This window comes from Rhinolophus hipposideros (genome assembly GCF_964194185.1).
Source record: "Rhinolophus hipposideros genome assembly, chromosome: 2".
In the NCBI taxonomy this organism is placed as follows: domain Eukaryota; kingdom Metazoa; phylum Chordata; class Mammalia; order Chiroptera; family Rhinolophidae; genus Rhinolophus; species Rhinolophus hipposideros.
Window position 1 is genome coordinate 40880879 of NC_138048.1, and position 26398 is coordinate 40907276.

The 26398-nt window shown below is 44.6% G+C and overlaps 1 protein-coding gene across 3 annotated transcripts in view; it reads left to right on the top strand.

Moving 5' to 3' along the window:
• BOC (BOC cell adhesion associated, oncogene regulated) overlaps positions 1–26398 on the top strand; it is a 74662-nt gene that overhangs the window by 17454 nt on the left and 30810 nt on the right. For 2 of the 3 annotated variants that reach the window (XM_081080330.1, XM_081080332.1), the window contains exons 2-3: positions 21295–21476; positions 22153–22431. In XM_081080330.1, the coding sequence (XP_080936456.1) occupies positions 21395–21476; positions 22153–22431 (361 nt within the window). In that variant the 5' untranslated portion in view covers positions 21295–21394. Of the gene's footprint in view, positions 1–79; positions 121–21294; positions 21477–22152; positions 22432–26398 lie in introns of those variants that run through there. The other variant, XM_081080331.1, reaches the window with a different exon arrangement.

A 26398-nucleotide genomic window follows, 5' to 3' on the forward strand; every position in this document is an offset into this window, starting at 1 on the left:
TGGCCATTCCAGAAAAAGAGTTCCAAAATTGCATTGAAGGGTGGACTAGGCTCTGGCATCGGTGCACAGCTTCCCAAGGGGAGTACTTCAAAGGTGACCATAGTGACAGTCAGCAATGAGGTATGTAGCACTTTTTCTAGGATGAGTTTATGAACTTAATTGTCTGACCTCGTATGCTTGGAAAACTTCTGGTCTCCTGTTAACCTCCCAGAAGTAAGTGCTGGTGGCCCCCGTCGCAGGGGAGATTGGGTCCGGGGACCTGCTTGAGTATCTCGTTTGCTGCTGTGAAGGCTGTCTTGGCCTCCAAAGTGGGACACCTTGGCCATGGTGGCCCCCTCTTGGTTTTTTATTTTTATGTGAAGAAAACTAGGAATCTGAAAGTTCAGAAAATAACTGGGGAAATCTCAGAGAAGCTTTGAGAAAATGTTTTATTCCTTAAAACATATTAAGATATTAAATTTGTGAGGAGGGAAAAAAATAGCTTTAAAAATGACAAGAATTTCTTTAAAATAATATGGTAGGGAACACTTTTATGCAAAAGTCTCCATTCCAACCGTGAAATCCAATACCACCAGGGCATTTCTGGCAGATATTCCTAATCAAAATGACCCTAGGATCCATGGCAGAGATACCCAGTGCTTCCCAAACCTGGCTGCACATTACAGTTTCCAGGAAAGAGTTTTAAAAATACCGATGCCTGGCTCCACCTCCAGAGGTTCTGACTTAATTTGTCCGAGGTGCTGCCCAGGCATCAGTGTGTTTCAGTGTTCCCAGATGCTTCTTCTGTGCAGCCAGGGTTGGGAACCTCTGACCTATTAGGTTGGTGCACAATTAATTGAGGTTTAAAAGGTTGACAATAATTTGCAAAAACCGCAATTACTTGTGCACCAACCTAATAACAAGGAAGATGAAAGAAGCCAGATTAAGAAGTGGAAGAATTTTTTTGTCTCTCACTGCTAGTGCATATAACTCAGGTCCAGACTCTAAGCGCTGCTGCCAACTTCTGGATGAGATTTAAGTATTCAGAGCCCAGGACTGACGCTGGGTGGGGTGGGGGACAACACATCTTCAGAGTTCATTGTGGGGTTTGCCAACCTGATCCCTCCTGAAATGTGGTGGCTAGTGACGACTGCCACTCAGAATGACGGTGTCGTCTTTTCAGCCTCTTTAGGTTCCTTTTTTTTTTTTGAAAATAGTTCATTGTATACCTGCTTGAATCTACCAAGGACAGACGCCAAGACCAGCAGGCAAGGGAAGCAGATAGCTCTCGCTTTTACTCTTTTGCTTAAATAAGATGCTTAATCTCTCTAAACCTCAATTTCTACATCTGTAAAATGGAGATGACAATACTACCTACTTCACAGAGTTGCTTAGAGGTTAGACTAGCTAATACCTATACATTGTTTCACACAGAGTAACTCAACACATGGTCAAATACTTTCTTTGTTATATACTAAGATTGATTATTTCTTCCAATTCTCAATATTTGCCTTAATCTCATAGTGTGACAAAGCCTGGTTTGTTGGATTCACTAAATCTCAGTGACTTTTAATTACATTTACAAATCAGTTAAACTAGGAAATTAGTAATTTGGCAGGAAAAACAGGCAGTCTTTATTTTTTAAATTACAGTTGACATTCAATATTATATTTGTTTCACGTGTACAGCATAGTGGTAAAACGTTTAGATAACTTACGAAGTGATTCCCCCACAAGTCTAATAACCACCTGGCACTATACATAGTTATTACAATATTATTGACTATATTCCCTATGCTGTACTTTACATCCCCATGACTATTTTGTAACTGTCAGTTTGTACTTCTTAATCCCTTCACCAAAAAGGCAGTCTTTAAATGTTATATGCCTAACATGATAATTTCAGCAAACTATGTACTTGATGGATATTTTATACAACTTACTAAACAAAGTAATTTCAAATTTGTAAATGTTGTGAACAATATTAAATGTGTTTTCATTTTTTCCAAAACACTTGTCCATATTGTGTGGAAGCAAGAGAATCCTGAAATTAAGGGAGATGTTCTTTACAAGCCAAAGTTGTTGGATGTTGCAGCTCGACACAGGAAACTGTTTGGATGTCACATGGGGCGAAGAGCAACATTTTGTGGCCCAGGGGTTGTTGGGAAATGAGGCCCCTACACCCATGGGAAGATAAAATATCAGTAGGTGATGACATAATAATATTTGGGAAGAGCTTTCTTTTTAATTACAAAAGTGATAACATACCCACTTTGAATATTTCTGAAGTGTTTAATGTGAAAAGTACAAGTCTCCTCATCTTCAGAGATAACTGATGTAAACATTTAAATGTCTCTTGATTTTTTCCTATGACAATCCAAATAACTATATACCACATATTCATGAGTAATTTTTGTATTTACAAAAATGGGATCCTGCTGTTTCACAAATTACTTTTGGGATATTCTCCAGCAACCTCTTAGGCCAACATTTCCCAAAGTGTATTTGACCAAGTTCCCCTCACTATTGGTTCTCTGAGAAAACAGAGTAATGTGGTCAAGTAAGTCCAGGCCTGTGGTCAAGTGAGTTCAGGCTTCCGTGCATACTCCGTCCCCTCTTGGTGATTCGCGATGCATAATGGCATCTTAAAGGCTCTGAAAAGGCCTGCAATAAAGTCACCTAATTAGCTTTTCTTAATATAGCTTTTCCCTAAATTTTTTTTGCTAGCACATTTGACCATCCAATAGCCTGTTAGAAGCTCTATGTTAGGCATTCCTCACTGACTTCGCCTCTACTTACTTACTCCCTGTCTTCCATCTGTCACCTTGTGAGTGAGGCAGGAAGAAAATTAAATTTGTTCATTGAATCAACAAATACTCCTGTGCTCCTACTATGTGCCAAGCACTGGGATGTGATAGATGCTGGGGCCACAACTGAGCCAGAGACACAGCAGGCTCTCTGCCCTGAAAGACTTTCAGTTTCGCTCCAGCACAGTGCTGGTCTGAGTCATACCCAGGACGGATTGCACCTGGGAACGGCAGACGCTCAGCAGGAGATCCTGTGCAGCTGGTCGAGCCCGGCAGCAGCAGGCGAGAATCATCCCCACCCCTCTGCTCCTGACCCTCAAGCTTTTCCAATTCCCCACACTTTGCTCCTGCTATAAATAGCGGAGCCTGACGCAGCTGGCAGGGCTCCATGTGTTTGTTTTCTCTGCGTGTGCCAGCTTTGCACCAAGGCCACTGCGCTTCCCAAGTTGGGGAGAGCTGACAGGACTTGGGGGCTTCCAGCAGAAGGCAGGGACTGACAGACAGAGTGGAGCGTGCTTCAGGTTTCCAAATTGGTATTTATTTTAAGTTTTAGTTGGTTTAAAAGAGCTTTGTAATTGAGAAAGACTCGGGTGGGTGGGGGACGGAATGTGTATATTTGGGGGTCAGGGAGGTGGTGAAGAAAGTGTGTTTGTATGAGGTCAGATGGGAAAGAAAGTAAACTGTCATGATTCTAAAGCACACTTACCAGCTGGAGCTGAGTGCTGTGAGCACGTGTGTGTGTGTGTGTGTGTGTGTGTGTGTGTGTGTGTGTGTGTCTTAGAGGTAGTGACTGCACGTGCCCAAGCAGGAGGCCCGGAAAGTCTGGGTTGGGGTATCTAGCCCCTGAGGTATAATCTATTCTCAGACCTTTTTTGAAATACTAAGGATAAATCTGCAACAAGGTTCAGACTAATGAAAACACAGCGTACTCCTAAAAGTAACCCGAAAGGGAGTCACTCAAATTTACTAAGTTGCTGTCATTTATCGAACAGCGACTTTGTACCAGTCATTATTCTAGACGATTTGCTAACGTCATCGGTTCTTCCTTCAGCATCCCTGTGTGAGACAGATTTTGTCATCCTATGTCAGAGTGGTTCCTCCTATGGTGCAGGGTGAGGCTGTGTTGCTTGCAGGACAGTCGAGGAGAGACTGTCCATGTCACCGCACAGTGATGCCAGCTAAAGAGGGGTAGCTTCTGATGGCCCATCTTCAACAGTTCAGCCATTTTACCCTAAGGATTAGCTTTTCATTTGAATAATTCTGGTTTCCTGCCAGCACGCGGTGTGTGTGTGTGTGTGTAGGGGTTTATTGGGGTTGCAGGCGGTGTTGCCCAGCATTTGCTTAAATCAGCCCCAGCACCAGACAGGCCAAGAAGCAGCGGCCTGATCTTCATTCATTCTGGGTCACAGAACCTGAGACCCGTTTTGAGTCATGTAGAGGGGGTGGACGTGGGCCTGTTCCATTGGTAGCTCAGTCATCATGAGGAAGGGGCATAGCAAATGACTGCAGGTGACAGCTTACTTGGAATTGGTGGTAATTATGTTACCTCACAGAGTAAATCAAAGTGAGTCATTTAACCTGCAAAGTGTGCTAAATGCCCAGCTCGCACTAAGAAAAAGCTTCTTCTTTGACCATGCGTATATGCCTGCAGTTCTCTCTCCTCGCTTCTGTGACCTTTCACCTTTGTGTCTCAGGTCACTCAACAGGTATTTGCTGAATTACAGAGAGCTGTGTGTAGGGCTGAAGGTGCCCTTGGGAATAAGATGATCGCCATTCCTGATCCCTGAAGCCTTTGGTCTAGCAATTAGGTGAACTGTAATAATTAGTGTGATGGTGCTTCCTCGGGGAAGTGCAGGGCTGTAGGACGACAAGAGCTGGGCAAGTAACCACTGCCTGGCATCCAGCAGGTGCTGGGACCTGCCTACCGAACAGAAGTGAGTCTCCCTGCGCTGCGCCATTTGTCATGTGGGGCGGCCTGTGGGGTCTCTGCTCCTGCTCCCCACATAAGAATGCAAGATATGGTGAGGACCAAAGGGAACACCCACGGAGCCATAGATAGGGGAGTCACACCATATAGTCTCGTTGATGGCTGGGTTGGAGACACAGGAAGCAGGAGCCACATTATCTGCAACCTGCCAGTCCACTTCTCTGCAATCCGTAACCCATACTCCGCCGTGCTAACTGCCGTCCGTGCTTGTCAGCCACCATCTTCTTGCTAGCCTCCATTTTCTGCTAGCCTAGCCACGGCAGTTATATTAGTGGCCAATGGCTCACTGGTTACAGCTGACGGCCAACTAGCCACAGCTGATGGCCATCCAATCACAGTTGATGGCCATTTACTACCTGAGCCAGCACCTTTCCACATGAGGCCGAGAGCCTGGACACTGCACTCCTGGCTCTGTCCCCACACACCTCCTCCTTGGCAAGCCCACCCCCACTCACCTCAGGCTTGGACGTTAGAGCAGGGAAGACCAGTGTTCTGCCTGCCTTTTCCCTGGAGTAAGAACGCCAGTGGGCTCCCAAGCTAGATCCTGGAGGGAGCTAGGAACAGCGACAGAAGACACTCACGCGTCACCCTCCCCTTCTCACGCTCTGGTTTGCATGCGGTTCATCAGATCCAACGCCCAGGATCAAATCATTAGGCTTGGAAAAGATTTTGGAGGCAGGTCTCCATTGCTTAGCAAACATTCATTGAATATCTGCTATGGGTCCAGGAGAGAGACTATACTAAACTAACAAGTTACTATATAGTGAGAAGTGACAGTGACAACACTGAGGTTTAAGAGGTCCTCCTAGACTTCTATTAGCTCCAAGCCTTTTTCCTGCCTTAACTGATGTACTTGGACGAATCTTCCAGGACTTTGCTAGGAATGAACGTGGATGATAGAAAGGGGTTTTTTAGGACTTGTGACAAGGGCTGTGTTGGAGGACCGAGCTGTGCAGAGCAGGGCCGGAGTGAGCACGTGTGGGGGTGTGCACGTGCTCCAGTGCCGTTTCTCTGATGCTTCTGCTCATGCTCGACTTCCTTGCCTGTACTTGGTAAAATCTGCAGTTTATCTTTGACTTGGATCTTTTCTTGAGGCCATGCTGCATTTTAATTTGGTATAACAGAAAGATGTTGTCAACACTGAATGTTGATGAGGTTCCAAGGTCTTTAAGGGTGGGAAACTGTGCCTAGCTTTTCTCTACGTCTCCTTCACCCTCTGCACAGTGTGTGGCACCTAGTGGGTGCTCAGTGTGGGTTCGCAGGACTGACCTGAATTCTGCCTCAAGCCCACCCAGGGACTGGTACCTCTCACCAGGAGCGACGTTCGGGTTGGCAGCGGTTCTGTGTGCCCTTCCAGTATGAACACTAAGCAGAATGCCCTGGTTTGTCTTACGCCACTTCTGAGCCAAATCCTGTTACCTTTCTGGATGATTTGGGGAAACTACCTCTTCTGTGGTTCTGTGTTTATGTTGTAGACTGAGCGTCCTTGCTCCCTGGGATAATACATCCGATTCTTCTCAGGGCTCCATTGCCTTCAGTGGGCTCTGTCAGGTGGAGTCCGTGTCCCAGCCTTCTTCCCTGAGCCTGCTGGTGACACTGAGGCTTGTGTTCACACAAGGATCACTTGTCAAATGGGGTTGGTTTTACTTTGTCCGAAGACATAGGACTTGAAGCTGTTGAGATCTGCCTTACGTGCCGTGTGGGTGCTGGGACTGGTTTGTGTCTATATTTCATGTGTGCTGTCTACCGGGGTTCTGATTCATTTATTTTATATTGGATCTTTTGTCTACTGTGAGCACCAGAAGGTTTGGAAGTGGCTGCTCCTGTTCCCTCTCCAGTCAGTATGTTACCATTTTACTTCATTGTTTACTTGTGTGGACATAGCCCTGGCCACAGGCTGTAATTAGAAGCAGGTAGGTGGAAAAAAGCAGGTGGTTTTGTTGCCCTTTGTGTATTCACTGATGAGGTCAGAGGTGAACTCCTTTCTAGGGCTGGGAGTGGGGGTCAGAGAGGGACTGGGGTGTGTTTTCCTTTCCATAAACCCTTGTCTATAACTTCTTGTCCCAAATGACCTACTATCAGGGATCTTTCCCCTTTCTCTCTGAACAACTAGAGACACTACGGAGAAATTATTATTATTATTATCATAAGCAGGAGAGTGTGGAGAGGGCATAAACCTATTGGGGTGGGTAGTGGCAGAGAGAGGCTGTTCGCTTACGCGATATAAATGTTGACTGTCGCTGGGTAGAGATTGAAAGGCTAGAAACTAGGTCTTGCCACAAACTTGGGAACACTACAGCAATGTCTATGGGTCTCCTGTCCCACAGGGCTGTTGTGAGGTTCTGTAAAACACTATATAGAATGTGGGTGTCACTGGGTTTTTTTTGTTTGTTTTTCACAACAAAGAATATTTCTTGAACTTCTGATGCATGTGTGTAGGGCAGCAAAACCAGGCTACTGCTAAATTTTGTTGAGCTTGTAAGGAACAATGACCAGAGAGATGATTTCACGTGTGTCTGGAGTTGTTAAAATGCATGTCTTTAAATCTTAAAGAACATTAATCTAAAATCCCACCAGGTAGCAATGCCACTGTATGAAATGAGACGTCAGGTGAATGGCTTTTAGTAGGAAAATTCTGTGACACCTCTCCCCCCCAAAATTATTGCATGGTTGCTGTGTGCCAGGCTGCTTTCACACGTAATCTCATTAACTCTTTTAAACAGCTCTGCAAAACAAGTGTTACCATTCTCATTTTCACAGCGGGTAAACTGAGGCTCAGAGATTAGGTTATTTCCCCAAAGCCACTTTCTACTTCTACTAAGGGTGAAAGTGGCAGAGCTCACATCCAAACCCAAGGCCAGTGGCTTTTTAGTACTGGATCCAACAGGAGTTCCAACATTGTCACTTAGTAGAGAAGCTATGTCTACAACACAAATTGAAGGTGAGCTCTAAAATCCTTATGTGAAAAGCATCAAGAAGGGTTTTGATAACCTCATTTCCCATCTGTACAGTGGGGACAATAATACTCTCTGGGTTGTGAAGATGAAAAGTGATAACATATATGAAGCCCCCAGCACTGGGCTTGGCACATAGTAGGAGCTCTGCATATTTAGTTGCCTTTCCCACATCTCTACTCTCATCCCTCCTGCTCTCTCTTCAGGCCTGAATCCATCCTTCCCTTTCTCACTCAATGGTGTTCTTATTTCTCCTTTTCCCATCCCTCTCTGCCTGCTTCCTTCCATCCTGGTCTCAAGCTCAGGCCCATGTTGATTTTGGCGAGATAATACCTAATCATGGTATAATCCTAGATTAGATTGCCTGCAGTCCAGTGGCTGCAGGAAGCCCGAAGTCTCAAGCGTAATTGGGTGTTTGTTTTGGGAGAAGACATAAGAAGGAAAACAAAGAAGTCCTTGAATGAAACCCCGAGCCATAGGAGCATGCTATGGGACACTGACTTCTGTCAGGCCCTTCCCTCCAGGGCTGCCTCTACTGATCTAGGGGCCATTTGGTTTTGAAAATAAAAGCCACAGTTGTTGTCATTTTTCCCTAGAAAAACCACTGATAACAATGTGTCTCTGTGTCCTTCCTATATGTCCATGGGACAGGTTAACATTCCTTCTCAGCCCCATGTTTCTAATCGGAATAAACCGTTCAATTCAGCCAACATTGACTGCACCTCTATGATGTGCCCAGGCTTTTCTGGGTACTAGGATTCCCAAGATAAATTTTACGTATCTTTGCCTTCAGGAAGTTTAGTCTGGGATGGGGGGGGGGTGTGGGGGAGAGGGAAGAGGCACATTACAGACAGACGCAGAATCAAATCCACAAATCACTGCGGTGATGTTGTAATAGCCGTGCACTGTGCTGTGGAAACTGGGATGATGGGTCCCTGGAGACCTCAGAGTTCTTGGGACGGAATGCAGGGAGAAGGACCAGGGGGTTCTGGTGGGAGCAAGAGGGGTCGTGCAAACGCAGCTTGCCCAGGTTTTAGGGCACGTGGGGGGAAGACATGGGGAAGGTTGACTGCAGCCTCATTTTAAAGAACCCGGAAGGTCATGCGAAGGAGTTGGAACTTTATTTAATCACACTCAGTTGAGAAGCTATCAAAGGTGGGTCTGTTTCCATATCTTGGCTATTGTGTAAAGTGCTGCAATAAACATAGGAGTGCATACAGATTTTTGAATTGGAGCTTTGGATTTCTCCGGGTAGATGCCTAGGAGTGGAATTACTGGATCATAGAGTAGTTCCATTTTCAGTTTCCTGAGATACCTCCATACTGTTTTCCATATATGGAAACAACCGAAATGCCCATCAGTAGATAACTGGGTTAAGAAGCTGTGGTACATTTATACAATGGAGTATTACGCAGCCATAAAGAAGAAAGAAATCGTATCATTTGCAACAACATGGATGGATCTAGAGAACATTATGTTAAGTGAAATAAGTCAGAAAGAGAAAGACAAGTACCATATGATTTCACTTATATGCGGAATCTAAAGAAAAGAATAAGTGAATGAACTAATCAGAAACAGTTTTGGGGACAAAAAGAAAAAAACCGAGAGTTGTTAGATGGGCGGGGGCGGGGGGAGATAAGGGGAAAGGTGAAGGGATTAGGAAGCAGCTGGTAACCACAAGATGGCCTCAGAGTTTTTGAAAATTAATTTGGGGAACGTAATCAATAATGCTGTAAAGATTTTGTTGGGTATCCGATGGACATGCGTCCTATTTGGGAGACCACCTCAGGGATACTGTGGATGCCTGATCATGGCATTGTACACCAGAAGCTAAACATTAATGAATGCCAACTATAATTTTATATATATAATGTGATGGCTCGGTGCGAGGTCGGAGGGATAGTGGATGGGGGGAGAGGGGTTCACAGTGTGAGGGATATAAATGATGAACGTCTAAGTATTACCTTGTCTTGTACACCTGAAACTAATAAATTAAAATAAAAATAATAAAAATAAATAAAAAATAAATAAATAAACAACAACAAAAAAAGGTGGGTCTGTTAGCTTATTTGCTTGTTTGTTTTCAACTGACCTCAAAGGTGGGAAAATCCCTCGTAATTCCTTCACGTTTTCAAATCAGCTGCTATTATTTGTTTCATATTCCCTGCTAGGTGTCACACAACTGCTTACATGCCTTTTACAAAATGAGATCTACGTTTTTTTCTTACCATCTTTTAAACATGTTTCATGTTGCTACTTGATCTTTATAATTATCATTTTTAATGGCTGCTTAATGATTCAATTATTATGCCATAATTTACTTAAAGAAGTATGTGGTAAAGTCAAAAGAATCAGGGGGTTTAAAGTCACGTGGACCTGGTTCAAATCCCCGCTCTGACGTCCCATCTATCTGTGTGATCTTGAACAAAATATCTAACTACTCCGAGCTTTAATTTCATCATTTATAAAATGAGTTGGTCATGCATCTACCTTACAGGCCCATTGTGAGAATTATATCAAATTAGATGGAGTGTGGATTGTGGTCCATGACAATGTGGAGGATGATGAGATGGGGAACAGAAAGAGTCAGGGAACAAATTTGGGGGTCCTGGACCTGTGCTGTCCGGTACAATAGCCACTAGCATGTGTCGCTATCAAGCTTCTGAAATGCGGCTAGTCTGAGTTGGGATTCGTAGTAAATATAAAATCCATACTAGGTTTAGAAGACTTAGTATGAAACAAAATATAAAGCACCTCATTAATAATTTTTGTATTGACTGTATATTGAAGTGCTAATATTTTGAATGTATTGTGTTAAAAGATATTACCAAGACGACTTGCACGTATTTTTTCAAATGTGGCTACTAGAAAGTTTTAAGTGATACCTGTGGCTTGCACGGTATTTCTATTGCACTGTGTTTCTCTGGCTGCTGATGTCAAAGTTGGAGTCAGTAGAACTGGTCAGATCCTAGGGTGGGGAATCTGGGGGAGCCAGGAGACAAGGTTGAGTCCAAGTTTGGGCACCTGAGTGGGCGGTAAATATCAACATGGTTTTAGGGAAGAATAGATAAGTTTGAGTATGTGTTTTTATAAGTAGGTCATGAGCAGGGAAATGAAAGGCAGGCATTTGGTCTAGACTAGAGTAGTAGTCCCTGCTTTCTTTAGGAGTTGGCCATTCTGGTTCTCATCACATCACGTACATCGGTGGTAAGATTACTGAGCAAACTGCTCACTGTAGGGAAGGCTGGGAAGAGCTTGGCTGCCCTGCTGAGCTCCCATGGTTCTCCAAGACTGGCACGCAGTGGAGCTCTCAGTGTCTCTACTTGCTCCTTTGTGGAGCACGTCTCTGCAACACGTGCAATATGCTGGTAGCAGAACAACTGGGAGTAGGACTACGCAGGCAAAAGATAAATTGGAGGGTAAAGCTTCTTCTTTAGGGAGGGTAAGTGCTCTCAGTCCTCTAAGACCCTGCTCCGTTGTATGTCTTCATCTACTCTGGAATCCTGAGGAAGAGGCATGACTGCCTTTATGGGTCCCTAATGGATGTAAATGGATATGGTACTGAGGCTGGCTTCTGGGTAACATTTCAGGTAGCCAAATGCTATTTAGGTTTGAAAGCCAGGAGTTGAAATTGTGTCTGGCTCTTGAAAATCCACTGTACCATCTGCTGTGGAGTTGTTTGGATATAGGGCCTTAAAATCAAGAGAGTAAGTAGAGGCAAAGAAAAATTATAAGAACTTTCATAAACTCTCCTACAGGTGGTTTCCTCTGGGTTGAGCTTCGGAAACCACAGATGTATGGTGCATCTCAATGAGGTAAAAGCAAGGAAAGTAGAATATATCAAGTTTGGAAGGCAAAAAACCACACCACAAGAAGCTTTGGTTTGAGCCATTTTATCTGACAGCCTGCCTGAATTTGGCATCGGACAAGGCGAATAACAGAGCCCTCTATAGATCTTGCTGCAGATCTGTAGTGGATCTTGGCATCACAATGTTAGGAGCATTGCTGCACCTTTGCAGGACCATTTTGCTTCTGTTAAAACCATTGCCACCTATTTGACCCCTGAGGGTAGTGGTCAGTTGGGTAAAGAATTTCAAGTTCTTGGTCAGCAATAATACAATTGTAGGAGCATATACCGGGGGTGCCAAAAAAATGTATACACATGACTTGTATTCATCTTTTGTATTGGCATATATTAAGTATTACAATTTTAATACAGTTATTTCCTTTCTTAAAATGTGTGTGTGTATATATATATATATAATATATATATATATATTATATATATATATATATATATATATATATATATATATATATATATATTTGGCCCCCTCTGTATATGGTTCATTCAGAAACCATTTATTGAGCTTTTCCTATGTGCCAGACACCATGGAATTAAAGTTTCAACTGTAAGAGAGTATATGAAAGTTTTTGTAGTTTTTCTTTTATTTTTCCATCTTGATTTAGATAGGTGATTTTTACAGTCATGGAACAAATATCTTTATGTTTCACAGTTTATAAAACTGATTCTTCATTCTTTGAGGAATTTCACAGCATCTTGGTTACCAGTTTTACTTTTTCTGAGAAGTTGGGAGAAATGTCCTCTATTTCCTTCCAACATTCTCTGCACTCTTTTCCTTATAGGCCCTGGGGAAAAGTCACCTCTGACCTCAGGGAGACCATGTCTCACTTCAGCAGATATACTTATGACAAGATCTCATCTGCTAGACAGCCCACTCTTTTAATGCAAAGAGGACCCATATGCCTTTAGTTTGGCTGAGTCGGACCACAACTGTTACCTCTCCCCTCCGTCCAGATTAGCCAGAGGAGGAAAAGGACCCCAACTTGGCAGGCTGGTGGGTCTTAGACTCCTCCAGGGATTCGTTTCTAAAGTGATTTCATCCCATTGCACACTTGTGACTTTTCAAGGCAACTGTGAAGAGCTGGGAATTGGTCACTGGCCTAATACATCGGGAGGTAGGTGTCACTGGCTTTTATGGCCTTACATTGACTGGGATTAGAGATGGGGTGGTGTTGGGATATGTAGGCATCCATAGGTGGCTGAATAAATGGGAAGGTTTCCGTGCTCCAGGGCTCTGAGGGCCAAACATACCCTCCACACTCCCTTACACATGTACACAGACTCAAGCCCGGGCACACCAGCACGCATGCAATACCACGCGCTCTGAGCTCCACCCCTGTGCCATCTCTGCAGTCTGCTCTCCTAGGAGCTCCCAATACTATCTCTCCCCGTCAGCCTCAGCCCTGACCCCAACACCACCATCATCTTCCTCACTCCTAACGCCAAATAAAGTTCAGCTTTCCTGCCAGCCCAGGCCTCTCCATATTATAGCTCTTGGGGACCTGGTCCTTTTGAAAGGAAGAAAGAAAGAAAACAGGAGGAAAAACAGAAAGAAAGAGGGAAACAGAAGAATGAAACTGAACTGAAGGGGCAGTGGTGCCTTGAGCTATCTCACTGCATTACAATGAATATGGACTCTATTAAGCTCCGTTCTGCCTGTTAGTGTTTCCCGGGGCAACACAGCCCCCATATGGCAAGCATGCAGCAGATTAGGGTAGGCCCCTGGGCCTCACTGAAGGCCGGGGGCTTGACTGGCAGTTGAACCCCCTTCCCACCTCCCCCTACTCCTCACACTTGACACTGCCTGTGTTTATCTAAAGCAAGGAGGGGGGGCATTTGGAAGGTTTTTATCAGTCTCAGAGAGAAAGGGGAGGCAGAGTGGGGAGAGGGAGGTTGAGGGAAGAAGGCGGGTGGAGGTGGGGTGGAAAGGGGATAGGCAGGAGGGAAGGCTTCATAAATATTCAAGAGGAGTGGTGAATGGAGAGACAGAAATAAAGCAGATGGAATTCGTGTTAAAGAACAGCACAATCACCCTGTTTTGAGCTCTCCAAAAACAAAAAAAAAGAAAGAAAGAAAGAAAAGGGAATGGCCTTCCAGGAGTGTAGGAGCTGCGTTTATCCAATTAGCAGGGTTGTCAAATTGAATTTATATGGAATAGGGGTGGGGGGATTGAGAATGGAGTGTAGAAGAAAGGAAGTGGTTTTCCTTTTCTCTCTTTTTTTTCCAGTTTAGCAATAAAGGTTTGTGGGGTTCCCCCCTTTGTCTCTATGGGTGGATTTTTTTAAAAAAATCTCTTTAAAGAAATGAGGCCATTTTCAGGAATGGGTATGTGTGATAAAGAAATGAGACTCCCCAGTAACTTTTGTCTCAAGTGGTTGAGGTGGGAGAAGACTAGATTTGTCCAGTGGACAAATCAAGAGACCAGACCTTCCCTTTTCTCAGAGACAGGTGTGGTTTCTCTCTCTGGGGGGTTCCTCCCCAGAGCCAAGATGCTCTGTCCAGGCTCTTTTCCCCTGGCCTGGACAGTGAGGGGTCCCACCTACCTGAGTGGAAATAGACTCTGTCCATGTTTGTTAGAGCTTGTTATAAATTTTGGGTTCAGTGAAAATAAAAAGCCCAGGTTTTGCTAATTTAACCCAAATGTCACTTTTATCATATATGCCATTTTCAAAAACCATCAGTTGTTCCCCCCTACGCTGTTAATTTCAAACTTTTTTATAGTCTTCCATAGCATGACACAACCTGTTTCCTACCTTGCCTGTTTCCTTCTTCTAGAATAGTCTCCAAAGCGAGATGCAAGTTTCTAAAGGGAAATAAAAGAAATTCCACTGGGACACTAGAAGAAAATGTTGGAGATTCCTTAATGTTTCTTTCTATCTTAAAAAGGAATAGGAAAAAGAATTAAGCTTTCCTGCTGTTTAACACCGGGATTGCCAGTGGTTACCTTTTAGTCTGTCTGTCCGGCTGTGATTTGTCCTAACAGTACCAAGAGATCTCCACTGTGGTGAAGGGCTTGGCAGTGGGGACCTCACTCACTTGTTCACTCACTCTTCAGTTTTCCTGTTCTCTGTTAAGTGGATTTACAGATTATATTATTTAGTTTTAACTAAATTAACTCTCACAAAAGGATAAGTGGCTTAAAGAGATTGCTGCAAAGAAACTGTGGGTTGAAGAGTATGTTGATAATCCAAGCACATGCCAATAGGAGGAAAAGGCAGAGCTGGCCCTTTTCAAGCCACATTAGGAAGTAAAAACAATGATAATGGAATCACATCTGATGAGAAGTCAACAAAATAATTAACATTCAAGCAGACTATTTAAAAGAGATTACATTCGTGTCATTAGTGATCAACGTAATTCTAAATAGGCATTCAGTCTTAAAGTATTAGCTTAATGATATTGTAAAACAACCATGATAAACAAGCCCTTAAAATATGGTTTCATTTTTATCTATACTTTTTAAAGTTGTAGTTCAGCAATACGTGCACTTAATTTATTAGTACACATACATGTATTGGGGATATTTGCCCAGGATATTTTACTCATAAGGGAGTGAGATCAGAAAAATATGGAGGGGGCCGGCCCGGTGGCTCAGGCAGTTGGAGCTCCGTGCTCTTAACTCCGAAGGCTGCCGGTTCAATTCCCACATGGGCCAGTGGGCTCTCAACCACAAGGTTGCCAGTTCAATTCCTCGAGTCCCGCAAGGGATGGTGGGCTCCACCCCCAGCAAGTAAGATTGAACACGGCACCTTGAGCTGAGCTGCCACCGAGCTCCCGGATGGCTCAGTTGGTTGGAGGCGTCCTCTCAACCACAAGGTTGCCGGTTCGACTCCCACAAGGGATGGTGGGCTGCGCCCCCTGCAACTAGCAATGGCAACTGGACCTGGAACTGAGCTGTGCCCTCCACAACTAAGACTGAAAGGACAACAATTTGACTTGGAAAAAAGTTCTGGAAGTACACACTGTTCCCCAATAAAGTCCCGTTCCCCTTCCACCATAAAATCTTAAAAATTAAAAAAAAAATTTTTTTTTATAAAAAAGAAAAATATGGAGACTCCTGTTCCAGATAAACCTTCTGTGACAGCCAGGTGCTTCCTGCAGCCACCTTCCTGCAGTGCCCTTCGTCTCCTTACATGTGCATATTCCAGATGACCCAGTTTCAAATCCTATATCCAGAAAACCCTTTCCAAAGACTCAAAATTGAAAATGCTCTCTCTTCTCATTGTCTACTTTCCAGTTGTGACTAAATTGGTGATCGGTTAAGGTATCAGAGTAGAGATACTACATGACAGTGGTTACATGATCTCAAAACTTCAATGGGACAACAAAGTGCAACAAAGGTTTTCTTCTTCTCCTGGCATAAATTGCACTGCCTTCTTCTATCTTGGTAGTTACACCTTCTGAAACCTGTGATGTGTGGTCACCGGGACTGGAGAAGGGAGAATTCTCTTAACTGTGTTGGTTGGAAAGTGACACATGACATGTTCATTGGCCAGGACTAATCACATGACCCTAAGCTCATGCCAGAGGAGGCTGGGAAATGAGGAGCTTGTGGATATCTGTTGAGCACTAGCTGCCTTATGTCCCACGTTTTGCTTTAAGCATCTCGGGACTGAATTCATTTTCTATTGCAGTGCTTTGCATGCTGTCTTGTGTAGCAGATGACAGTATTTTTTCTTCTCAATAATAACAAAATCAAAATACACAGTTTTTAAATAGAAAACTCATACATAAAAGTTGAATAAGAACTAACCTAGACATATGTTTAGAGGCTGGCGAAAGCATGGCTCATACTTAAGAGCATCAAACCCTTGTTATTCTTCATTTGACCTCACGGTGGTCTGGGTACACGCTCCAGATATTAGCCTAGAACTGTGCTGTCCAGTGTGGTAACCATTACCCTTATGTGGCCATTCAAATTAAAAATGCCACTTCTCAGCCACATTAGCCACACATCAAGGATTTAATAGCCGCAGGCGGCAAGTGACTAGTGTTTTGGACAGCCCAAATATAGAACATCTTCAGCACTGCAGAAAATTCTGTTGAAGGCATTTGTGTGAAGAACAGCAACAGGTTGCTCTAGATTAGGATGTAAATGGTAAAAGAATGAAAAGGACCACACAGAGAACGTTACTCTTACAGATGATGATCCAGGGAACGTTATTTTTATGCATAAGAAAGTAAATTCAAAAACATCGCAAATTTAGTTCTCAAAGCAGTTCTAAGCAGTTGGTTAACGTGACCCCAGGCGCAGTTTGTTGGGAGGTAATGTCAGGGTAGTAGAAAGAGCACTGTGCTAAGAGTCAGACCTGATTTGTCCCCCTAAATCTCCCTTCTTAATTAGCTGGGAGACCTTCTGCAAATCACTTAGTGCCTCTTTCCTCCTTCATAACACTCAGTACCCAGTAGGCGTTATTCTAAGCTATTATTTTATTTTCTCTGAGGTTCCCTCCTAATTGAAAATGTTTCCCTTTAACTTGGTCTGTGGGTAAAAGAACAACCTTTTAAGTAAAAAATGACCTTTCTTAATTCCTTCTCCCAAGTCTATCCAAGTTCACATATTTAGCCCCTTGATAAGTAAATTCACTTGTTTCCCCAATATTTCCCCCAATGCCACTCACTCCTCTTTGCAGAAATACGAGCCTCTTTCCTGAGGCCACGGAGCAGCCAGCACTCAACCCCAGTCCCTTTGCATCACCAGCTAGGAGCAAAACCTCTCTCTGCCTTCAAAGATAGTTGGGAAAGGTGAATCTTACTCTACAGAATTGGGAACATGCAAAAAATGTTATTTGGGGTTAGGTGAAGATTTCCTTCTTCCTGTAGCTAGCCCCTCCCAACCAGTGGAACAAAAAAGAATGTTTTTAAAAGTCTTTATAATTCTATCTGCTAGCTCACATGCTCTCTTATTCAGCTCTTTGTGATTGGTCATTGGCCATCCAAAGGGTGTATGTTGTTTTAGGTCATGAAGGTCTGCCTTCCTGAGAGAGCTGCAGCGGCCCAGGTGATCAGGGATGAGACGTGGCCGCCTGTGCCATTGTTTCATTCTTGCTCTAGCCCATCAGCAGCCTGCTTGGGAGAAGGTGGAGCCGGCCTTCTCCTGCCCATGATCAACTCTCCGTTGTTTGTAATTTTCTCACAAAATAAATACTCCGAGGCTATAATTTCTCATGCGTGGTCTCAACCTCAGAAGTGTATTCTGTTGTTGTTGTTTTTGGAACATTTAAAAAACATCTGCTTGGAAGAGATTATTTCAGTGGGAACATGTATGTCAGCAGTTAAACTTCTCAGACACATTTTATGTTGTGTGTCCGCATAACCCTTAAAAATAGCAAGTTCCTAGGCCTCAGTGAGGAATTCATGTCAAGAATTCCTTTTCCCTTCTCTCTGCTTTTTGATTTTTTCTTTTTGATCTCTCTTTTTCTGAGAAAATGCATAGAAAAATAAGAAGGATCTAGACATACTTTGTGTTGCTGAGAAAAATAACAGGCCTTCCTGTTGCCTTCGCCCAACTTTGAAACTGTACCCTTTTCATTTCACAATGGGACAAGGTTACACTGCAATTAGGTACTCCAGTTAAGCCTTATGTGGCCTTTTTTTTTTTTAATCATTAAAACTAAGTGCTCAGAATCATGTGTCTTTGTACACGAAATTCTCTAGGTAACTTGGTCTAGGAAGTAACCCAGTTTCCCCAGCTGTTAAATAAAATGCATCCTAACTACAGTGACCCTCCTCCCCGCCATATTTTTGTCACAGTTCTGCTGTTACGTGAAGGAGACCCCACGTGTCCTGCTTTGGGATCATTAAATGGTACCTACTTACAAGTGTGTGTGGGGATTAATGAGTTAACTCCCTCTTCCCTTTTGGGTACCTGCTTCCTCTGTCTCTCCCTCCCCAGCTACATTCTTTTCTCCTGGTTGCTTTTAAAAGCTGGATGGTGGCTGGCAGCAGTGGTGGGGTCTGTTTCCATTTTGAACCTTATAAATTACTGAGGGTGCAGAAGTAACAGGAATTGTTTCGCTGGTCCTTGTTAAGCAGGAGGGGGTCAGGCTGAATTTCCTCAGTAAAACCTTTGTGGACTTTACAACCCAAACACCTCTGCAGCCACCCTGTTCTCAGATAAGAAACAGTCCTCCTGTCCCTCTTTGTCTGTTGCTTGTCTTTTTTTCTTCTTTTTTTTTTCTGCCCTTTTTCGCTTTGTATTCATTTTCTGTCTCCAGCTGGAAAGGAACAGGTGTCCCCAATCTCCTTAAGGAGTTGGGGAAACTGCAGCATGTCATGAACAAGCAGGTTCCCTAAATTTCTATCATTGGTAATTATGCAGTATTCTAGATAAATACAATATCTCATTTGAGGGGAAAGTAGAGAACTAAAACAAGTGTCTGGAAAACTGAGAGGACACCAAAAACTTGCTTTTTGCTATTGGTTTGTAAACATGTTAATGAACTTTTCCAATAGAAATCACTGTTAAAACTCCTCACTGTTGTAAATCACCCTTATTCCAAGTCTGTTAAGCACCCACTGGGTGCCAAGCACTGATAGAAAATGTGTGACAAGGCTACTATTGTGGTTAAAAATACAGAGCTTTGGAATGAGCCCAACCTGGCTTTCATTCCAGGCCTACAATTGCGACCTTGAGCAAGTTGCTTAACCTCTGGAACTCCATTTTTCGTCACCTATATGATGGGGATAATAGCCCCTACCTTGTAGGGTTTTTATGAAGATTCAAAGATGGCCACATGCAAAGAGCTTAGCAGGTCTGCCCCACCCTCTCTCCCCTTCCCAGCCAGCCTCACATCCTTTGCAGCTTTCCTTAATTTTACTTTGCTAATGACATCATCATTTGATTTACTAGATTGTCTGAAAAAAAGCCAAAGCTCTCTCTACACAAAGAGGAATATAGTTTAATGTATCAGGAAAGAACTTTTGAAAAGTTTCTTTAGAATTTTCCTTTCTCACCTGTTTTAGAAAATCACCCTTGTCGTTACCCAGAGTGATGGAGGAGTCTTGAAGGTCCTCTGGTGTCCAATACACAAGGCAAAGGGAGGGATTAAAAATCAAAGGGAAAAAAGTCTTTCCTGAAACGCATTCTGAACACCAGTGCGGGCTGGTCCTCGATCTGGTTTGGAGGGGTGCTTGCTGGGCAGGGCGAATGTGGCCCTCTTGACTAAACAGCCAGGTGAAAAGCCGAAGGGCCTAAGGTACTTGGAAAAGGGACAGGTTTAGGCAAACCCCAAGCACTTCTAGCCCAGAGCAAGAGCCCCAGAGCGCAGCCTTCGTCCCCTGTCATGAGCTACGGGGGCTGAAGAGCTGAGGACTGCTTCTTACAGCTGAGTGTACCAGTGGCCAGAACTCCAGAGACTGGTGAGCACAGTGCATCGCTCAAGAGTAGCTTAACTACCTCCCCTCATTTTTCAGTGATGACTGTTAGTCTTTGAAAGAGTTGCTGGTTAGATAATCTAGTCCAGAACAGTTAACATTTTTAATATATGTAACCCTTCTGGAAATTACTATTATAATAGTTTTGCCACCAATGCCTGATTCAGGAAGATGCATCTACTATCTAGATGGCGGGCATGTTGCCTTCAATGTTATCTGAAGCTCATTCTAATGCCCCTGCCTCACAAGGATGTTGACACCTTCCTTATTGGCCGATAAGTACACCAGTGAAAAGCATGGAAGCAGAATCTTGGTTTCGGCCGTGACAGAAGTGTGTGTTAGAGTGTACACTTGCCTCTCTGGGATTTTGATGCAATCTTTTAAGGACTGTAGCTTAAAGGAGACATAAAGAAATAATACCGTGGAAAGGGAGGAGTTAACGTTCTAGGCAGACAGTAAGAAAGTGGCTGATAGCTGAGATGTGTCAACAGGCGCCTGGAAGTGCCGTGCCGTCTACAGCCCCAAAGGAATGTTGTTCTGAGGTGGAGATATAACATGGACAATTGTCAAGAGTACAAATTTTACAGAGATGGAAAACACCAGAATTCCAGCAGGAGGGGCAGAGAGAAGTGAGAGGCCTTGGCTGATGTGTGACTTTTCTGTTTCTGGTTGTGAGACTAGAGGTAACAGACAAGCTGAGGAGGGTAAGTCGATTCCAAGAATGAAAGAGAGTTCACAGGGATGTAGGTAAAGAGTTGGGGAGAATCGAGACCTGAGGTCCTTGGTGAGTCTCTGAGACTTTAGGACTCATTCATTAGTAACATCCCCTGAAGGAGGGGTTTCGACATTGTAAGGATGGCCTCGCTGTCCACAATAGTCTGGGCTGGCGGCACGGCATGCCATGTGGCCAAGGACATATGGCCTCCAGCAAACAAATGGTGATGATAACTTCATCCTTTGCAGCATCTGTGCTAGGCATTCACTGCCCGAGCCCTGGACGTGGTCCCAGGTCTCAGCGTCTCTGTATCCTGCCCCCTACCCCAGCCTCGTCCTGTTGCTGTTTGTGCACTGGGCAAGGCTCTAGCAATATTAACATCATAAAATCACCTAGCTCGAGGAGAGGATAACTTAGAAGAAGCTTCTTTTAGATGAGAAATGGCATGAGAGTGTTCTTTGGTCTTCCAGCAGCATGGCCAGGTGAACACTATGAGTGTTGCCCAGTGTATGTGATGGAAGCAGGGGGTGAGGGGACAAAGCCAGGCTGTTGCTACCACAGAGGTATCCTGGGGCTTCTCACCAGGGCCGTTCCTCTTTCTCTTTCTCATAGCAGAGCATTGCAGAAGATTGCAGAGTGTCTCTGGGTGACTCTGGTGGCTTATGGGACGTTGGCTTCGGACCCTTTATAATACAACTTGCTACGTGGGACGATGACGACTCAGACAGGAAAGAGGCCCGAGGTCACACTTGCCTACTTCCTCTTAGCCACAGCAGGCTGCTTTGCCAACCTGAGTGAGTATTGCCCTCCTCTTTCTCAGCCTATCCCTCTTGGAAGAATGCCTTGCCCTTAATGTCAAATGGAAGCATTGCACATTCAACAAGAACCCTTTCAACAGCCCTTCCTCTTTTAGGATTGCAAAGAACACTTCATTCCCACTGCCTTTAGGGACACACTCAACAATACAAGATGAGGAATGATCTTGACTATATCTTATTGGTTATATGTGGGTTTTTTACTCATTTCTAATATAAAACTGAGGAGGAAGAGTAATAATTGCCTTTTATCGAGCACTTACATGAGATTATGGCAGGAAGTTCATGTTGTTTATTAGCTTCACAACAACTCTGTGAGACAAATATCATTAATCCCATTTTACAGATAAGAAACTGAGATCCAAAAAGGCTAACGTCACGTGACTCAGAAGTGGTGGCCCTGGGTTTCAGACCCAGGTCTGTCCAGCTCCAAAGCCTCCGCTCTTGCCTTCACCCCATTCTGCCATTCCAGTGTACTTTCTGGGGACACAGACAGGTTGGGGGATGAACCTAAAGACAGTCAAGTTTTTCAGAGAAAGATCAAGTCGTCTGGGTTGCTGAGGTCTGACTGGCTGCCTGGGTGCTGTGCTTCTAAAACGGTCATGTTGGTTTGTTGGGGGTGTCACTTCATGCCTGCGTCCTTGTTCCCCTCCAGGTGATGTCCCCCAGGTCACCGTCCAGCCTTCTTCCACTGTCCAGAAGCTCGGAGGGACAGTAATCCTGGGCTGCGTGGTGCAGCCCCCGTGGATGAACAGCACCTGGCGCCTGGATGGGAAGGAGTTGAACGGTTCGGACGAGGCTTTGGGCATCCTCATCACCCGCGGGACCCTCGTCATCACCGCCCTCAACAACCGCACCGTGGGACGGTACCAGTGTGTGGCCCGGATGCCTGCAGGGGCCGTGGCCAGCGTGCCAGCCACTGTGACACTAGCCAGTGAGTGCTGCTCCTGTGCTCCTCTGCCATGATGCCATCTCTGTTCCTTTCTCCCATTCTGTCTCCCCTGCCATTCATACCGCCGGTCATTAATCTTACCACGAAAGAGGCCTCAACCATTGAAATTTTAAATTGGTGTGTGGTAGCTGCCCAGCAGTCCCCTGTGACAGGGGCCATGTGCCGTTGTGAAGCCACTTTCTGAGCAGGGCACATGAAGTGTCCGGGGTGAGTGTCTAGAAAGAGGGGAACTTGATGTGGTTGAACTGTTTCTGTGGGCCCCACAGCTGCACCATGCAATGCCTTTCTGTTAGGTTGGTGCAAAAGTAATGGCAGTTTTTGCAATTATTTTTAACCTTTTAAACCGCCATTACTTTTGCACCAACCTAATCTTTGGTCGCTCTGTGGTTTTAGGTGTGGTCGTACCAACTGCTCTCTGTCCCCTCTATCGTCTACACTCCATTCTCACAATGGTCATGGTGGAGCAGTTACAGGACAATGTGTGGTCTGAACAGAGCCTACCCTTCCCATACTTGGCTTCCTAACTCTCTGTGAGCGGCAAGCAAATTCCAAATGCCTGGTATATAAACAGTCAAACACCATGAAAAGAAAACTGTGTGACAAAGGGCTAAAGAAAAGAGAAAAGAGGAAGAGTTTGGGTGACAGTTTGGTCCAAGAAGGCTGCCAGGAGAAGATTTCATACTACTCTTAATACTACGTAATTACCACTTGGGTCTACTAGGAGACAACACACACGTTATCTGATTTTCTACCCATTGTACATGTGGGAAATAAGACTTGACTGATTAAATAAACTTCCGAAGGCTGGAGAGCAGCCCCCATCCCCATTCTTATAGGCTGAGTCTATAGCTGGGAAACATTAAGGATTGCCCCCCTTTTTTGGAGCCTGAAGTGTAGGGAATAGGGAAACTTGTTGAGACGGTAGGGGTATTTGGATTTAAACTGTGAGGTCTCCAAAGCTTGTTCCCCCGTGACTTACCAGTGTCCCCTACTCCGTGACAGCCCTGCTTTGGGCTCCCATGTGACCACATCATCACTCTCCTGGGTGATGCGTTCCTGGGAGGCTGGTGGTCCTTAGGTCACAGGTCATGCCTAAGGCAGCAAACTTCTGAGATGCTCCTCTATCAAAGTTGGCTGGGGCCCCTGGCTGTGTGAGGTGTGAGTCCTGGGAGGAGAGTGGTGAGAGATGGGAAAGGAGAAAAGTCCCTTCTCTGCCCTCTGGTCCCTAGGACCCGGGAGGGACTTCACTACATGGAGAATAGAGACAGAAGAGTGGCTGCCCACATTATTCTTGTTTTCTTGGGAAAGAGTCAAGCAGCCTTGCCTTTATTCTCAGAGAAGGGAAGCAGGCAGGGTGGGTCCCCAGCCAAATCCCTAGGGTGCCAGACAGAGCCTGGACTGCATCTTGGAGCCCCCCACCCAACCCCCTGGCTTATGAAGCTATTCTCCTTTGTGGCAGAAGGAGCACCCATGGAGCCTAAGTGCCCAGCCTCTGGGAAGCAGGCTACCAGTGCTCAGTAATGGGCCCTCCCCTCCAGCTGTGCTTGTAGGGTGGGAGAGGGTGCTGGGAGACTTGGGTGAGGAAGGGTCATCTCATCATAACAAGAAGGGCTGAGGTCACCGCTACACTTCCTACCAGCATACTCTTAATATTCTTTAAATTACAATTAAAATGACATTATAGAAAGTTTAGAATATACAGAAAATAATGTCTCTCCGAAGCCCACCATCATCACACAACCACCATTACCATTTTGGAGTGTGTATACCCTCCCAGTCTTTATCCATACCCACATTTCACACCGTTGTGATACTACTGACCACACAGTTTCTGCCCTTATTCTCTCCCCTTTGGCACTGTATGATGTGCCATTTCCACTGACCATATGACCATATTTACTTTTTCTTTTTTATGGAGTATAAATTGCATCCAGTAAAGTACACAAAGTACGCTAATGTTAAGTGAAAAAGCTGATGCGTTTTTCATACGCATATGTATATACCGTGTAGCCATCACTCCTGTAGGTTCCCTTATGTGCCTTCCTAGTTAATCTGCCCCAGCCCCTACCAAGCAGGATCATCAGTACTAAGGGCCCTGGAATGTCCCCTGAGTGTCTCAGCCATAATGTACTGAACCCTTTTCCTATTGCTGGACAATTAGGTCACTTCCAGTTGTTCATTATTACAAATAAAATATGCTTTTTAGCAACATTTGTGCCTTTAAAGGATAATGCTGCTCATCTAGGAGGGAGAGTTCATCTGCAAGTGGTCAGCACGTGTCTGTGAAGGCTCAAAAAGTGCCATAACCATTCATTTGGCCTAATTAGAAGCCAAGCTGAACCTTTTATTGTTTGGAGAAAGGGAGAATTGGAGAGGAGAAGATTTACTTTGGAGCCCTCCTTCTACTTCAAGGTGTATCTCTGTGAGGAGAGACAATTTATAGCTTTATTTTTAAAAAATTCCTGGCCACTTCTTTCTCTGGTGCTTGAAGGGATCTGCAGTTGGCAGTGAGGACAAAGGGAAGGGTTTGGTTACAACCCAAGAAGCACAGTGAGAGAAGAAGGGGCTTTTGCAGAAGCCAACTGAGTCTTGTTTGAAAGCCAAGAACTACTGGCTTGTCATTTAGGCATGAATCAGAAGTGCAATGTTTGGGCCTGGTAGAAGGATGGAGAAGTTCTGGAAATTGAGAGAGCAGGCTTGGAGGGGGTTCTGTCGTGGAGAGCAGGGAGTTGGTGGAGTGGAACTGCAGCCTCCTAAATTTGGAGGAGGCAGTGGGAAGGCGGGAGAGGCGGGAAAAAGGGGTGCTGTCTTTGGGTTAATGCCATGGGGGATTTGGCCCAGACTCAGCAGTTAGATTAAGTTTCCGAAAGCACATTCCTGAGCAGAATGGGGGCTGTGTTTTGCTGGTTGGCTGGTGTATGAGGGAGGCTGAGTGGTAGAAGGGATTAGTAAAGGCCTGGTCTGCATTTAGAGGCAAGGCTGGGCAGCGGCGTGCTGGCGTGCACGCACGCACACCCACACTCAGCATTGGAGACTTTCTTTTCCTCTGGCCCCTTCTGCATATGTTCAGATGTTCATCTTCAGACAAAGCAGTTGCTGTGTGGCCCACCTGGCAAGACTCTGCCTCCTGCATTTTAGTGAACCTTCTAGAGATCACTGGGAAATTTCAATGACGGGGGCTGAGAGCTGGCTTGAGGATTCAGGATGTGGAGGAGGCCTCTAGCAGAGCTTTCCTGTTGAGACCTCTTTTACTCTGAAGCTGCAGGATAGGGGTTGCCCTTGGACTTCACATCAGCTTCTGCTCTTCAGGTAAAATGGAACCACCCGAAGAGTCTGCCCTGTGTTCACCTACCCTCTACGTTGTCCTGGCCATGTGGATGACGGCTGTCTTCACTCTGGAGAGATGCCCATCTCACTCTCCTCTGTGGAGAGTTTTTTTTGTTTTTGTTTTTGTTTTCCTGTTGAGCTTAAACTTTGTGTTTATCTCTCTTACTGTGAATGCCTCACTTCAGACCACCTTGTCTAACTCTTGCTTTTTGAAATGCCTTTGACTTTGATCTTCTTTTTTCCTCTAACTTTTCTTTTCACATGCTTTATAGTGGAAGGTCAACCACTAGACGTGGCTCAAATATTCCCAGTGTGTGCACTGGAACCAACAGAAGACATTGCCAGTGGACTGTATTTCTTCTTCCTGGACCCCGATTCAGCCTTAGAATTGTTCTCCCACAGCATAACAAGTAATCGCAACCAGTCACCAGAGCTGGCCTACAACATGAAAGCTATTTTCTACCCCTTTCCTCTAATAATCTACCATTCAAATAATTACTCCTACATAATTCTTCATTTTTAACTTTTTTCAATTTTTTTTATTCTTTAATTCTCCCAACTATCCTATGATACCTAGGTCCCAGTCGAGGTTAGAAATAAAATAGGTGGTAACTGGGTAATA